Source organism: Falco peregrinus, chromosome 6 (assembly GCF_023634155.1).
Source record: "Falco peregrinus isolate bFalPer1 chromosome 6, bFalPer1.pri, whole genome shotgun sequence".
Lineage (NCBI taxonomy): Eukaryota > Metazoa > Chordata > Aves > Falconiformes > Falconidae > Falco > Falco peregrinus.
In genome coordinates this window covers 47,964,474-47,981,522 of record NC_073726.1, presented here as the reverse complement: position 1 = coordinate 47,981,522, position 17,049 = coordinate 47,964,474, and the positions used below count along the sequence as shown (strand labels likewise).

General features: G+C 42.4%; 2 protein-coding genes across 7 annotated transcripts in view; one reads left to right on the top strand and one right to left on the bottom strand.

Moving 5' to 3' along the window:
* ELK3 (ETS transcription factor ELK3) overlaps window positions 1-9,486 on the top strand; it is a 39,706-nt gene extending 30,220 nt beyond the window's left edge. For all 3 annotated transcript variants that reach the window (XM_027794218.2, XM_055809163.1, XM_005242668.4), the window contains 2 exons: window positions 3,916-4,038; window positions 7,861-9,486. In XM_027794218.2, the coding sequence (XP_027650019.1) occupies window positions 3,916-4,038; window positions 7,861-7,959 (222 nt within the window). In that variant the 3' untranslated portion in view covers window positions 7,960-9,486. The remainder of the gene's footprint in view (window positions 1-3,915; window positions 4,039-7,860) is intronic.
* A 1,237-nt stretch (window positions 9,487-10,723) lies between these two features.
* Window positions 10,724-17,049, bottom strand: part of CDK17 (cyclin dependent kinase 17) — a 96,736-nt gene continuing 90,410 nt past the window's right edge. For 2 of the 4 annotated variants that reach the window (XM_055809160.1, XM_013303445.3), the window contains exon 18: window positions 10,724-16,861. In XM_055809160.1, the coding sequence (XP_055665135.1) occupies window positions 16,824-16,861 (38 nt within the window). In that variant the 3' untranslated portion in view covers window positions 10,724-16,823. The remainder of the gene's footprint in view (window positions 16,862-17,049) is intronic. The other 2 variants (XM_055809161.1, XM_027794217.2) reach the window with 1 other exon arrangement.

Sequence of the window (17,049 nt, the reverse complement as noted above, 5' to 3'; positions counted from 1 at the left end):
CATAGGAAAGAATTAGGTAGATGATTGTGGCCCTTTAGCAGGATGGCTAGCTAAGGCTGTGATGACCGTTACCCAACTTAGTGCCGTTACAAATCTTTTTTGACAGGTTGTCGTATCACGGAAGAGGCAGACGGCAGCTGTGTAGGGTACTTCCTGGGTCCATTTGTTTAAACTTCTGGGTATACAGCAACATAGCTTTTTCCCTCTCTTTTAGCCTTCTATTTCTAGTGTGGATAAGAAGTGCCCTGCATCCTAAGTAGTTGACTTAGTGTAATATAAAATAAAAACTATATAACAGCTGTGTTCAGATAGCTGTAATACCACGGTGCAGAATAACTACAGCCATGTTTTAGGCTGGAAATCTGCAGTTCATCCCATCGTCCTAGGAAGAGCATGCATCGTATCTCAAACGAACCCTAATTTATCAGATCCCAGGGGTAGATGCCTGCTGGCATGGGGCAGGTGCAGAGCAGGATGTCAGACACCACTTGCTGCTCAAGGAGTCTTGTAGGTTTGGAGAAGGACCTGCTGCCTGAGAGGGTGTTTCGGATGGCTTTCCATTGTACCTGCCAATCACAAGGAATACCCTTGCCTGGAGCCCTGTGAAAGGGCACGTGATATGCACAACCAATTTCAGAACAGAAAAATGGGTTTGAAGATGTCAGTACATACAGTACCATACTTTGGTGGAGAAATGTCAGCTTTCCACTTGATTAGCTTCAAAGAGAGATATTTAGATTTTGTTCAGTAGTTGCTTATTTCACAGATTCCTTATGCTTGTTATTTTTGTTGGCTCTCCCTTGGCCAATGTGGATACATAATTTGACTCACTCTTTTCCTTCAGGCCTCTATTTTAGCATTTGTAACGCTTACAACATGCTGCTTCCTTACAGACAAAGTAGTGTGCTTGCAGCTAGCATGTGCATGGTCTGTATTCCACATACACCACCCAGGCTCCGGCACGTGCCTAATGACCTGGGAAGCAACGTACGTGTGACAGCACTTGCCCGTTACCTGACAGCTAGAAGTGACAAGACAGATGGTACTTACACGCATTCTTTGTCAGAGAAGTCAGGAGCCCTAAGCATCGTTGCTTAAGATAATCTTCTCTGTGCAGTGAGTTACTTCTGTTTAAACTGTTCCTATGCTTAGATTATAATGACATTTTTTTCAAAGTAGGAACTTCCCACTGGGTTCCGCATCTAATACCAGATGTACAGCTGCGTGAGGGCAGAAAATGAAGTGACACATGAGTTTCCGCGTGTAATTCAAGGATAGCCTGTGCTGTGGTGTTGTTTACACTTACGTTTCCTCTGGTGGTTTTGTTGCTTGGCTGGTGGCGATACTGAGAACAAGCCTGGGAGGCCCTGTGCTCTTTTTGCATTAAATATTAACAGATTTGGAGGCTTGCTTTGGCTGGCTCTTGGCTCTGGCAGAACTCGCAGACATGAGTGCTCTGATCATCAGAGGACATGAGCTTTTGGTTAGCGCTGTTGTTAGGCGTGTTAACACGCTTCCAGAGTTGAATGGAGGACAGCTCAGTTTCAAATCTCTCTCTCCAAAGATCTGCTGTGGCGGTATCTGGGTAGGAATAAACACCTCCAAGTTTTCTTCATTATTTTGAAAAGACTCTCTCAAGAACCGCATTTTCAGTTCTGGGTACCTGCTGCTTCTTAGAGAAAAAATAAAGAGCTGAGGCGTAGCTCACTGGACCTCTTAGTGCAGTTAGCACAATACTGTGTCCTTAGTTGAATGTTGTTGGGTCTTGCTGCTTACATCGTTGGTTTTAAGGCTAGTAGTAAGTAGATCTCCGAGTATTTATCCTGACCTAATTCGGTATGTTGTCAGTCCCATAAATCCCTGTCAATAGCTGCCTGCCCGTGGAGCATCAGTTTGTAATGCGGCACAGGGAAGGTGCTCTCACTGGTACTGCTGTTTTCCTGCCCTGCGAAAGCAGGTCAGGGTCCTGCAAAGGGAAAGCAAGGTCCTGGGAGGACGGTGTTTGTGAGGGAGCCATTCCCAAGTGTCTGGTTGTCAAGTATTTTTTCTAGTATCTTGACAGAGCTGTGTCACCTGATGGAATCAAGACAGAAGTTTCCTCCTTGCCAGGCCTTAACGCACTCTTTGCCCCTTTTGTTGTCATCCAGATAGATCCAGGCCCTGGCCTCACTGGTACGCCTGTGGCCACCATACCTGCTGTTCCACTGCATGAACACCTCTTGCTTTCCAGCAATACCATATGTTTATTACACCTTGGGACATAACTGTGGTTTCTTCTGGGGGGTTTGGTGTTTCTGATCCCCCTTCTTCAGCACAAGGGAGATGGCAGTGTCCTTTCCCTTCCCATTTCCCCATGAACCCTGCTTTTTTTGAGATTCCTTAAGAGAAATCACCCCCTTCAAGAGCATCCAAGCTCTTTGTATTAAACAGCCTTTCAGACACCTTGGGACAGAATCACTGGGAGGACCTTAATCTTTGCTGCTTCTTGTCTCTCCCATCTCTTCTGCTGGTGTTGAACTGTGTGACCCTGTCATGAACTCTAGTAGAAGCATGTCAGAGCAGGTCTGTATTCCTGTGTGTTTGCACAGAGCCTGGAACACCACAGCTGATCCCTCAGGCACTGCTTTGCAAATCATATGCCTGTCGTATTTGAAAATCCACATGCTCTGTGGTACCTGCCTTTCTGAGCCTGCTCACCGCAGAGTCCTGGCAACGGGATGTGACAGCCCGTGGTGTAAGCAGTTGTTGCGTGAGACTCCTGGTTCCAGTTGACGTATGTGGGAGTTGTATGTTTCTGGCCTGGTGGGAAGCTAGCAGGTACCAGAATGCATGACGTGCTTGTTACTAGGGGGAGACGCTCCTTACCTTCTGTCTTCTGTTTACATATTTTAAAGCCTGGACAAACTGATGCCCTAGTTCAGCTGAGCACCAAGGCACTTGTCCTACACAGGGAAACATGTACTTACATGCTAAGTGTGCACTCCAATTCCATTAAATGCTTTGCTAAATAAGACTTGATTTTAGTAATTGGCATCAAGATTACTGCTGAGATTATCTCATTATGCCAAATACTTTGTTCAAAACTGTCACATCGCTTTCATGTTCTTTTTTGGAAAGATAAAATTACTCTGGATACAGAATAATTCATGTGATTCTTCCTTTGAATGGAGATTTGCATGTGCTTTAACTCTGCCTCCCCTCCAGTTGTGCTGTAGAAGTGCTGAGAGCATTCCCAGCAGTCCTCGCGCACCATGGCACTGGAAGGAGCCACCTCCAAGTTGGGAAGAGCCATGGATTCTTAGTTCTTGCCATTTTGGTTCTTTTCCAACAATTTGCTGTGCTCTTTGCGTCTCTCTGGGCGCCCAACCCATACACCTGCCTCTTGCTGCGTCAGCCTACATGCTGCCAGTTTCTTGAAACTTCTTCCATTTTGAACAGGCGCCATCAGAGGAGTAAAATTCAAAGGCCGGCAGTGGCTCTTTTGGCTCCACATGCAATTGTATTAATGCTTCAAAAGCTGCAGTCAGTTCAAGCAGTCGCTGCCCTTCAAAAGGTAAAAAATCATTCCGAAGGAGACTAGGCTTTGCTTGCAGACATTTGGGTACACGTGGTATTTTATACAGTTGCATGAGCGTGGTTCAAATAAACAGTAACTGTGCTTCTCCTTAAGCAAACTGCAACAGCAATGAAATCGGTTTGCATACGAAGGAATATTAAATGGGCAGGTATCCAGTACTGACCGATGCAGGGCTGGACGGGCAATTGCTGCTGGCCAGTAGACTGGGCATGCTGTGTGTCTGAATTGACTGGGAAAAAGAGCCAGCAGGTGAAGTGTTAAGACTTTAGGGGCTGTGACTACTGTGTGGAGCTGTAACTCCCAAGGCACGCATCACGGGGTGTTTTTTTGTTTTGCAGACCCCAAATGGATTATTGCTGACCCCAAGCCCACTGCTGTCTAGCATTCATTTCTGGAGTAGCCTCAGTCCTGTTGCTCCTCTGAGTCCTGCCAGGCTGCAGGGACCAAACACTCTGTTCCAGGTAGGTCTTTCCAATGCACAGGTTTCATTTCTGAAAGCGCACATGTGGAGGAGACATCAGGGGAACACCTGCTCACAGTGGTCCAGAGCTTTTCAAATAGTTTAAGCGAATATGGGAGTTAAGAGGCACTTTTAAAGAGAGGCCTTACTTGTACCCTCTTTAAACCCTTGGTAGCACAGTCAGAACCTACAGGGCAGTCTACTGCAGCGAGCACACACATACTACATGAAGGAAACAGAAATAAATGCTGGACCCCAGTAACAGTCGGTAGCTGAGCTCTCAGAGCTTCAGGAAGAGAGCGCAGACCAGTCAGGGACCAGCCAGGCGAGTAGTGCATCGTGGACCCTGGGAAAACCAAGACCAGTTGGGGTCTCGCTCAGTAAGGTGGGTGTAGGTTTATCCTTCTGGCTCAATGAGCTCCTCCTCACTCAGGAAGACAGGGCACGGTTGTATTTACTATAAGGGCACTCTGAACCTGAAGGCTCTATTTCCAGTTCTGCAAATTATTTGTCCTCAACCATAAGTTAATTCATACCTCTGAGCGCCTCTCTGTATGTAACAGGAGAAAGGCAGCGTTGTCCCCTCTCACTCACGGGTACTGAAAGAGTAAAACTCTTTTAATAGATTTTATATTAATTTTATAGAGACATGGTAAATACAAAAGTTTTTAAGTAAACCACACTGGCCACAGCACTCTGCTGCAGCATTTGCTTGAGGCTTAGGAACAGGATGGTGGGGATGGTGTATTAGCAGCTCCAGCTGTAGCTGTTGCAAAGCAGCTGATTCAGGCAGTCACAGAAGACACTTTGCTGATCAGCTGACTGGCAAGAAGCACAAGAAGCCGATGGCCATTTGAGCAGCTGAAGAATGCAGGGACACCCCTGGAATGAACTCCCCAGCTGCTGTGGAGGGCCAACACTAACAGAAGAGGGGGCTGCTGCTAGTAGACGGGGACCCCGTGTTAGTTTCTGAACCTTCAGGGAGACTGACAGCCCAACTCCAGGGCTGGGCTTTAGCTCAAGTGCTCTGCTCAGGTATGGTCCTCACTGGCATAGTAAGTCTTTCTACCTCCAGTGGGACAGCTGAGCGTGGAGCCCTAGGGCTGCTTATTTGTGTTTTGGATAAACTCATTTGTCCCTATTGGATCTTGGTTTTGCACATGTGGTTAAAAACAGCCAGACATTTCGTTTGAGAGGGAAGTGTCTGTGCCATGGCCTGGAATGAGCTTGTACGGACATACGCTGGCCACCCCCTGCGGGAACTGAACGTGGAGAGTGGTCTTGGCTCACTCTCTTCTGAGAGACCCAAAGGGCCTTCTAAACGATGCTTGATTCAGGCAAAGGCTACAAGGACAAGTTTGTAGAGCATGAAGCTTTATTTTAACAGCAGATAGGCTGTTAAATGACAACCACAGCTGAAGTCTTGCCAGCCCCACCAAGACCTGCCAGGCTGGCCCACGTGGGCATCGGGGCAGAGCTGTCCCCTGGCTGCCTGCACAAGCCAGCCCATGCTCCGTGCAGCTGGTCAGGGAACGGAGGAAAGCGCTGGAGCTGCTTCACGAATTGCTTCTGCTTTCACCTGGTCCTTTGCACTGGGAGTTTAAAGAACACTTGGTTGTTGTTGGAGTCGGAATCCTGCCAGCAGCTCAAGGCTAGGGCAGCTCTGCAGCTGCCTGCCTGCCCCTGCACCCCTGCCTGCTAGCACCCATGGAGGACAGACCAGGTTCCCCTGTTTCTTTTTCTTCCAGGCGTGTGCTGCTTGTCACAGTAGCACTATGCCTGGCGTTGCCTACAGTTCTTTAGTACTGGTCTTTGTATAAATACAAGGACTAGGACAGGAGCCATCCATGGTCACGGTCCCCCTAAGCCCAGAACAAGCCTATGGGAAAGTACGGTCCCTCTTTTAATGAAGCAGGAGGAGCCTGTTCTGGCAGTGCTGGACACAACTACGTGCATATTCCCTCACAGAGCACACAGATGCTTATTAACTGGTAAAACCTCTCCTTCCATGTTCATGAGGTGAAAGCAACTCCCATACATCTATGTCTATACACCCTGTATAGAGCATCACTGAAATCTGCGGTCTCCTTCCACACAATTTACCTTGATATACTGACCTACCTGGGAAGTCTTCCCTTTGAAGCCACACTGCAGTGTAATTAAAACTGATTTTGATGTTTCATCCATTTAGTTTGAAATCACATAACAGCAAGAGACTTGCACAGAACTGGTTAATTAAAAAAAAATGCAGCCAAATGTAAGGACTATCAGGTTAGCTTGAATTTAGTGTTAACTAAATTAAGCGTATTTTCTTTGTTACTACTGTGTAGAGGGTAGCACTGAGAGGGTGTAGTCAAGTTCCAGATCCCCACTGCATGGAGGCATACAAATACAGAGCATTGTCCTAGCCCCAGGGGCTACAGAGACAACAGGACGGAGAACAAGAGAGCTGGGTTGGGGTGGAGACCAGGGGAAGGAAGAAATGGTGACATTAGCATTGTTTGCATCTCAGGCCATAGTGCCAGCATGCCACCTGCCTCAACAGACACCAAAGATCACACAACTCTATGTTAGAAATCACATGAAACACATTATAATTTATGTGTCTCGCTTTAGAGATCTAGACTGGAAAAGCAAGAGCTTGTAATCAAGTTCTGTGCTTTAATTAATCTTGGCAGAAGTGATGGACACATTTCCCGAGGTTTGGTTTGGTTAAAACAAGAGCCATCAGCCAGTCCTGGCCACGCCAGGAGTGGGTGCCAGCCCCCGCAGCACACTGCTGAGCCTGCGCTGCCTGGCATGGTTTTCAGCTGCGTGTTGAAGACAGGTACCATTAACTAACACCTCCGTGGAAGAGTAAACTGGTTACAAGCAGATTATATGCACGCACGTGCAGAGGCTGATTACACCACAGCCGGCTGTTGAAGAACTGATCTGATAAGGGGAAAAAATACGCCAGACACGTGAAGTTGGGAGCTCTGTCTCTCTCAAGCCCACAAAAGCCCAGCACCGCTCCTGGAACTGGGCCTGGAGGCTAGATCGGTATCTACCACTGGGATAATTCCCACCTCATGCTGCAGCAAGTTTATTCCACCCACTTTGCCTTTTTTCTCTGGTCAGATGTTAAGGACTAGTCACTACACGTCACTGCAGGCAAGTTACAGACAGGATGCCTGTCATGAACTAGGAATATGCAATTTATGTATTGAGTAAGTATTTTTTGCACAATAGTTCAGCAGCAGGTTAATACTAAGTGACAATATATTCTGCTTCACATACTGAACGATCCGGCATGGCTGATGTATGTTTTTTCAGTGAATACAGAGGGGAAACTGTAAATACTTGAGAGTAATTTTCCCCATGCTTTGTATTCACAATTGTACTTTTTCTACCGTAAAACTACATCTCTACTTTCAGTTTTGCAAAGCTCTTTCCTGCTTAGCTTTTGTGAAGGACAGATGAGAAGGATGTATTTTAATTAATAATTTGTAGACTGAAAAACACTTTTGGAAGCAGAACGGATGGCAAAAATGTCTCTATAGGATTCACTTTCCCTGGGTGAGATAAACATGTTGTTACGTGAACCTCTCTATAAAATGTAGCCAATAATAGATTTATACATCCCTGTACATTACAAATTATTCAGGTTTCATCCTCTGTTTTACATCCCTAATGGCTGATGCAGGCCTTTGGTGTGTATCTTACTATATAGAAATCACAAGTCTTGAAACCATCTGGAGTCAGCTGCTAATGCTATATCCATCTGCTTCTGGGCTGAATGATTTGAGATAAAGAGTAATTTTTACCTTTTGGCCTCTTACAGTTTCCAACTCTGCTAAATGGTCACATACCAGTGCCACTTCCCAGTCTGGACGGAGCCTCTTCTCCAGTACTGCTTTCTCCAAATGCTCAGAAATCCTGATGTTGCCTTATCGCACCAAGGACTTATTGGTGGATGTAACACTTCATTCCTATGGGCTAGTTTTTCCTGTGTCATGAGAAGGACATTGTGAAACCCTCTATTACTTTGGTTTGCACTTTTCATTACATGGATAATCTACTTTTATTATGTTAGCATTTTTAAACAGTGTTTATATATAAAAGTATATATAAATCTGTTTTGCATTAAATGAATTATAATTTTTTTATATCATAGCTCTCAAGTGTTGAACACTTCTGTTGTTGATGAAGTACTTTTCTTAATGGATTGCAACAATGTATCTAATAAGGATGTGAAGCTTCTTTCTAATCCCTTTTCCTGCATATTACGCGTTGTGCTTGTGTAAACTATAACCGGCTGTGCCTTCTTTTGCATAATTGTCATGTAAATGATTTATATATTTTCTAGTATTAAGATAAAAAGTTGAAAGAAAAAACTAGTATTGAACAGCCCTATGGTAGTATTTCAGTATTCTCCATGGATAGGCCGTATGTCGCAGTGTATTCATGTAACTTTGTATTAAGTGCTTTCAAATTGTATAAAAATAGCCTTATAATTTTTCTTTGCTGAAGTGGAAAACGTAATCAACGTTACAGTCAGAAGATGCATTTAGGAGTAACAAAGCCACATTTACACATCTATGCCCAAGTTCTTCTGTTGAGATGCAACAGGGAGGACCTGGGCTGTGAATATTAATGAGATTTCCAGCATTTGAGAACACTCCTGTAGAAAAAAGGAGACGTTACTCAGAATTTATTCGGCCTGTACTTCTTAAGGTCAACATAACAGCTGGAAGGACTGCAGGTAATCTCTGTTTTCCCAGGGAATGAGGATCATTCCCGATAGAGAATTACCAGGTGCTTTGTTCAGTCGTGCCAAGTGCCTTCTATAATTCCCCTGGAAAGCTGATTCTTGTTACTAAAGCTCAGAAGGTCATATTTCCCCTTCCCCCAAAGCTGGAAAAGTTACAGGACTGTAAATTAATGCCTGGTGCTTGTGAAGAGGTATACTGTACATGTGGGATGTTTATGTATAAACATCTGAATTCTGGATTAAAAAACCCAGCACTGTGTTACTATATACTTGCAACTTGAATTTACTGGGCATGTCCTCCACCTTGAGGTGATGGTTTAGTCATCTAAATGTCAGGTTAGGATTAGGCTAGACTCGCTGGCACCACAGATTCTAATCTTGGCAGGGCTGATGCAAATCTTCAGTTTTCTGAGGTGGCTAAATTGGGCTGAATGCAGCTTTACCATGTAGGTTTTTCAGATGAGACCTTCAAAAACCAAATCAAAATCAGAATCCTGTTTGCTACAGGTCATTAGAGCTTCTACTTTGCTTTCTCTGCCAAGCAGCTGGCTAAAAGTCCACTCTTGAAATTTATGCAGTGAGTTGTCTGCCGATTTTCTGCTTGGATGCATTTCAGTGATGATGTGTGTAGTTAATTGTAAAGTGCTTTTGGATCCTTCAACCTGAAAGGTGCTAAATAAACATTTTATTAATGCAGTTCTGATGTTGAAAAGCCATTTTTGGGGCAGAGGTAGTCTGACAAAAGACAGCAGGAATTTTCCTCAGGCTCCTGGGTTGCACAACCAAAAATGACTCCTCAGTTTCACTCCCAGTAATTAATGGGATAAAAAACTGCTGTACCAGTGTGAAGTACCAGTGCTGATAAACACAGCAATTAGATGCAGTACATAAGGAAAAAGAACAAAGCGCATGGGAAGTCATTTGTGTTTTAAGAGCTCCAAGAGGTACCATTCCACGCACTCAAAACGCAAAGATGAACCTATACAAGATTTACGACTGAAGGGAAATTTTATATCAAGTAAAATCAGAATAGGTTGGAAGAAAAGACAGCATGTAACTGATGGGATTGACTAGTCTAGTGGAGATAAATCACAAGGGCTTACAGATCAAACATTTCTCTGTCAATAGGTTCCTCCCAGGTACATGGAATATTTTTCAGTAGCGAAGTTGCCAAGATGCAATTATTCACGCTCTAGACCCAAATCTCATCTCATTTTCAAAAAAGCGTGAACACCTACTTCAGTAGTCTCACCTCGTACACGCCAGTATAGCTCATGGGAGAACAAGGCATAGAGATGAGGTGTTTCTCACTACGAGTTTAAAAAGTGAAGACAAAATACTCATGAAAATTCGGTCTTCGACTTAATAACTATTGATTACCACGCTGCAACAGAACAGACAAACATGAGGAGGGAGGGAGCGAGAGAGAAGAGATTCTTTAAAGCATCCAGATTCTTCCAAGTTTTTACTATTCATAAGGCAATTTTTTTTCTTTTCAAAAGGCTCAACACACCTTGACACACCCACACCTCCCCTCCCACCCTCTCGCCCCTTCAGTGACTTTGCTTTTTTTTTAAAGACAGCAGAAAATAGCAGTTTGGGAAGAAAAATCTATTTTAACAGATTACTGTAAAGGATCTGAGAGAATCCAATAAAACTTCAGGGAAGACACCCAGGAAAGTAGTGCTGTATTCTCATCTTTGAGAGAATAAAACCAGCAGTAGAACACGTCTTCTTTTTCTAGCTGACTTTTCAATTAAAAAAACCCAGGTTGTCAAAATGAAACGTGCCTTCCGAATTGGTCAATAATGTGGAACAAAAATTCTTCGTACCAGCAATAACTTATACAAATGAAGTCCAGCCTCTCAAGTGTAACACTTACCTAAACCACTAGATTGTTATGCCTTATGCCTCGAAGAAAATACTCTATTGGTAATTTTCTACTGAATTTTATTAACAGATACCTTTTTAACTCTAGAGAAAAACCAAATAAATGTTTATAAAATAAATACTGTCAAAGTGTCAGTATTTCTGTGGCACAGAGAGTTCCAAGCCAACAATCCTGGGGAACAAAACGGGATTTACTGTTTTCAGTATTCATGGTAGTAAATGCAATTTGATTATACTTGAGGGATTTTATGGAATGATTTACACTTTATTCACACTTCAGCAATACACAAAAAGTTTTCAGTATTATACAGGCTGGGTGCACGCTTAGGCTATTCTTGGCTTACCTTCACATTGTTTTTTCAGAAAGGCAAGTAATCCGCCAGTAAGGCCACAGCTACTGGGTAGCTTTGCCAAGAGACTGCACACATCTGCCCTGGCACAGGTAAGTGGCTTCAGTTCTAAAGAAAACTTTCAAGGTGAGGAAAACTGTGATGGGTGATAACAAACTACAGAAAAAGTCAGATATGACATGTGTCCATTATGTCAACAAAGAACAATTTGTTTTGTCTGAGTAAAACTAGTCTCATGAGACAGGTACCTGCCAATCTGGAAATACCTACCAAAGAAGTAATGAACTGTCAACAAGATGACTGCTTAAAGGGGAGATGGTCCTTTAAAACACTCTACAGCATTTAATTTTAACAGAACAAGTTTCTGCATTAAGAGGCTGCGTGATCTTGTGCCTACAGGAAGCATCTTCAGAAGCCACCGCGACCACCAAACGAGTTTAGAAAAGGCATAGTAAGTCCAGGTAGTCTTTTATGTAAAGGCGTCGCTGTTCCCTTCTGATCTTGAGACTGCCTGTTTATCCCGTAGGATAAACAAACACTGGTCACTCATGTTTAAGCGTAACTCTACGAAGCTGTCAGAAAAGTACAACTTCAGAAATCCGTTTTAGCCCCAAACTGTAACTGCTCTTACCAATCAATACGTGAGTGCTCTGCCTACACAGGTGGAGTACAAACCTATTTCTTGAGGCAAAGAGACTGACAGCATTAGTGAGGAGAGGTACAAATTTAAATAATGAAGAAAGAAGAATGAACCTCAGGGCAGGGACTCAGGACAATCGGCATCACGGCCTGCCTTGGGTGGGGTGGTATTTGTAGAGAAGCATCCTATAAGAGAGGGCTCTAGGATACATTAATATTTTTGTCTTAAAAGATTCCCATCAGTTTGTGTTTATTCTGCAAGAAATGCAAACGGACAAACATCACCTGAATTATTGCTAACATGGCTCCAGGTCAGCTGCCGCCTCCTGCAAATTAAGGAAATTACATTTCCTCCTGGAAAAGAGTCATTTTAAAAACAAGCTCAGGGTGTGAGGGAGGAGGAGCAGGCAGTGCTGACCCTGCCATGCAGGGCCTGGAGAGAGGTGCTCTGCAAGAGCCTGTTGGGGAGGGGACAGGGAAGAGCATCCTCCCTGGTTTGCAACCCAGAGTGATGGCAAATCCATGAGCAAGATCCCACTGCATCAAATGAAGGAACTTCGTAGCTCTCTGGGGAAAAATGTGTTTCAAGATACGGCATCTGAGCTGAACGAGACTCGTATTTCATTAGGAGGACTGTAAAAGCAACCTGTTTAGGCAGGCCTGCTTCTTAAATGATTCTGGAGGATGCAGCCAGGACAATAAACACAGCAGTTACTTACCATGGTAAGTATATGCATACATGTGCATTCACAGTTTAAGTCGGCTCAAAAATTACAGAACTTAAATGAGTTAAGGGATTTTTAGAAAGCATGTGAAAATAATGGAAAATTGTAACGCACGTGTTTTTCCACCGACATCAATCTTTCAGTTAAATGAGAAAGGGACTGTACAGCCCACTAAAATTCATGCACAAAAGATTAAAAAAAATCTAGGATAGCTAAACTCTAATCCCAGTTCTGACAACACAAATATCCACTGCAGCCTGGAAGAAGAGTGTGATGATTTCTGTGCAACTGAACTCCACAGATGAAAAGACTGTATGGTATGAATTAAAGCCTATGTATCTACTTGGCTTTTACTTTTCAAAACCACCCCACCTGTACGGCCAGAGCTTACTTTACAATGTACCGATTAGCTAAGCACTTGCACAGTACTTCCTTCATGTTTTACAATCTGTACTTGTTATCTTGTCAGTCTCTTAAATTGGTCTGACATGGATGTCAGTGAGATACATGGATGATGCTGACTGGGACACAGGCCAAACAGCAGCATTGAATCTAACAGCCCAGTCTCTGAAATGGAAAAAGGAGAAAAAAAACCACCCTGTAAGCACTCAAGTTCCTCCACAAAATTAAGAAGTTTCATAGATACACTGCATTTGTTTCCAAGCCAAACTTTACTACGGGGGGGAAAAAAAGTTTCAAAACATGCTAACGCGGTGCCTGAATTGTTTCAACTCTGCCCATTAGTGACCAGATAAAATGTTGTCACAGACAAGGTAAAATCTCATTTTTCTTCAGTGTCATTATATGCTATAGCCGTGTATTTCCATACTTGTCTGGATTTCTTTCAAGTCTGACCTTAACTCCGGGTGTTTCCTGGGTTTTTAATACTTGACTTGGGGATATTTACAACATACCTTTCGTATATTTTGTCCTCAGTAACTGCATGGATACTTAACCTTAATTCAATCTTAACATTGCAAAACAGGAACAACGTACCTTTATTCCATTGAAAAACTCATGTGCGAACAATGAGCAAGCAGCCCAAAGAATGCTACCTTGCAGTTCTTCAAATGATTAGCAAATACAAAGCATGTTGATTCTTTAATAATCGTTTATTTTAAGTTTTATTGCCCAATTCAGGGATACACTCTGGCTACTTAATGCTGTGGTAAAGCAGCACAAAAATAACACAGCTGTGTTGAGATGCATGTTCCACTAGAGCATTGCTGAGCAGCTGGTTTGCCTCTTCAATCTCCTACTCTGTCCTGTCCATCCCCATCCTCCACCCACCCTCTCTCCCCTTCATCCTTCACCTGCATGTGCATGCAACCTCACCACCTGCCTCTTCCCTGTCTTCAAGACCACCTTATTCCTACACACACCTACACACGCACCTTGGCATTCCTACCCTGGGGTAGATGGAATACACCAGGTATCTTCTAAAACTAACTACTTAAAATCAGCAATAACTTGCAGGCCATTTCTCATTAACTGATCACTCATCTTCAAGCAAAGGTCGTCATACCGGATCTCAAGCGTCACCCATTTTTAGCGACTATCTGCTTGTTTTTCATCACGGTTGAGGTCTTCTCCCCGAAAGGCCAACGCTCCCTACAGTTCCTGGGGACAGTGAAACAAAGTCCGTAGCGCCTGATGCTGCCAGACAGGAGGCAGAACACTGAACTGCATGAAAAGGACGTCAGAGAAATGCCCAGCAACTTCAGACTCGCTGACTACTGCCCCAGACAGGCAGCTGCCACAGAACTGTCTCTGCTGACACAGGAATTTCGATTATAGACAAAAAACCCCCACAAACTGGCTTTACCACAGATGCCAAGTTTCTTAAGAAATACATCCTTTAAAAGCTACCTCCTAATGAAGACAACCGATTCACTTATAGGCCCTTAGGAAAAAAATCTCTTATAAGCAGAATGCTTTAGTTTTATGGAAGATCTTTTCATCTGTAACAAAAAACCTGAATTCCTACTTAAAATGGAAACGTCCTTTTGTTAGCCGCAGCTGATCCCTTTCTAAATTTATTAATGAACTTCATTTTACCAGTTAAACCTTTAAGTCCTTTACTCATTAGTGTCACGTTATTACTTGTTCTTTTATGACCTATAAAACATTACTGTTCTAGAAATGCTTAATCCCGCATTTATCCACAGTGAACGTTTACTCTGAATCTTCACTACTTTTGTAAAAAAAGGAGATGTTTTCCTGATACTTCCTGCTTCAACACCATCACGTCTACAACGTATTTCCTACAAAGTTAATCAGTATAAAATCTAGATCAGATCCATAGCAACTATAAAAAAATATATAACAACTATTTCAGGACAAAGGTTTTTCATCAGTGCCAAATCTGCCTCTGACACACACATAACGCTCCCACTGGTATCAGTGGGAGACCCACGCATGTATCTGAGACCCGTATTACGCTCCTAGACCCAGGCAACGCTTCTGATACCGTGTAACATGCAGGACTTGCTTGCCTAAAATTAGACTGTGGACCATGTTTATGATAAGAACCTGAATGGCCTCAGTCATGGATGAGTCACATTACTTTCCACTGCCACTACTTCTGCACTGCATGAATTAATAAGCAGCCAAAGTTAAAACCGATGACTCCCACAACACACAGATCTAGCTAAACGTTTCCAACAAAGCCCCAAGAACCGCAAGTTCACTTAGTCTGTATTTTTAACAACACAGGGCCTTTGTTATTATAAATTTCAAAACAAAAACCAAAGAATTCCACATAATATTTATACTTTCAAAAGTACAATATTAATACAGGTCGGTCAGTTAGAAATAACAGCAGTTTGTTAGGTCTACAAGATTTAACGTAAAACCGGTTTACAAAGGCTGAAAAGCAGTAGTGGTCCAATAGTCACCATTACACATGAATTTCTCTCTTCCAGAAAATAAAATAGAAAAAAAACCCAATTAAAATTTACCAGTATCAATGAAATATTAATAAAACACCCCCAAACATGCCACAATCACTATTCACAAATAAAGTTAAAATGAAATATACAAAAATTCACTTAATACTGTTAAATAACAATAAAACTACAAGATTTCCTGAACAGAAATGGTAGGACCCCTGAACGTTTTACAGTGAATGTCAGGAAAAATTAAGTTACCTATGACTATTTTCATGATATACCAGCCAAAGATTTACATGACCATTTCAAAATATACCAATAAGATTTACAGTTTCTTTAAGATGCACTAAACAAATAAGTTCATAAAGGTGAACACAAATGCTTAAAAATACTGTAACCATCACCAAGGGTGTACTTATGATACTCACTGAGATGCATAAGCATAGTAGTAACATGTTTACTGTCTCTGGTAAACAGATAACATCTAAGATCTGAAAAAACTCTCTAAGTTCCCACTGTAAAAGCTCTGTGGTATAGTGAGTTCTTATCAAGTACAAACTTGCATCTTTCCAGTTGATTTCAAGTGAATAATACACAAATGGGAGAGCAACAAGGTGGGAAAAGCGTGACATTATTCCCATTTTCTTGTAATTAGTTGTCCTGTTCCTCTAACAAAATTCTAAATTTCAAAAGTAAGCCAGGGTCCAATGTACATGAATAATCTTTTTACTCTTTGTACTTCTATGTTAAAAACAAGGTAAAAAAGTCATTGCTTCTGCAGGCCCCATATGCACAACAACGTGCAAATATCTTACACTGGAGTAAGCCTGACAAAATTTATCATCCAGCCTCCACGCTCTAATTTATCAATAACTAATGTAGGATCTGAGAGCAAATAATAGTGTCTGTTCACTTGTTTGAATCAACTTTCACACCATGTGCTTTTCAAAAACATTATAATTATTCAACTATTGCAACACATACTTCCAATGTTAAATAAGGAATTAAGTGCCATGAACTTAGAGCATTAAAGATGGTTCACCTATAGCCAAGCAAAGCTATGTTTACATTCCAGGAAACACTGCAGTTTAAGAAATACAAAAAAACCCCGCAGCAGTAGAACATTTTATGAAGAGAAACAGATGCATTCACATATTATAAAGCCATTGCAACTTCTTCAGGCATGGAACTGTTGTGTTACTATACAGACAGTAGTTATTTAGCAGCAATGATTCCGCAATAAATAATGCACTGTTTTTCTCAGTCCTGCACAAAAATTGCAGCTACAGTTACATCAACAGCTGTAACCTACTGGCTCTAGTGGCAGAGGAGACCTTAAAACCAACTGTACAAAAAATTGTCACACTGTGACAACAAATATAAAAACATAATCTGCAGGTTGGAAATAAAAAGACTCCACTGTGAAGAGGACAGTGTAGACAAACTGTGATTCCAAGTCCACCAACAGAGAGCACTGCCTTCAGATCCCAGTCCTTGATTGACAGGATAGGCTTGGGCTTGACTCTGTATCGCCCACTTTAAAAAAGCATGCTCTGCCTTCTGTTCTTCCCATGTCCTACAACAGAACATGGACCACGGTAAGAAACCAAAGCATTTGCTCAACAAGGTATTCAGTTGCTATTTGTATCTTCTGTCTTTCTATTTTGAAAGAATATCCTTTGTCCTGAAATCATATCAGCGTCTTCTTTTAACTGCACTTACTGCAATTTTATTTTTTTATTTTTTTTTTACTTTGCCACCATT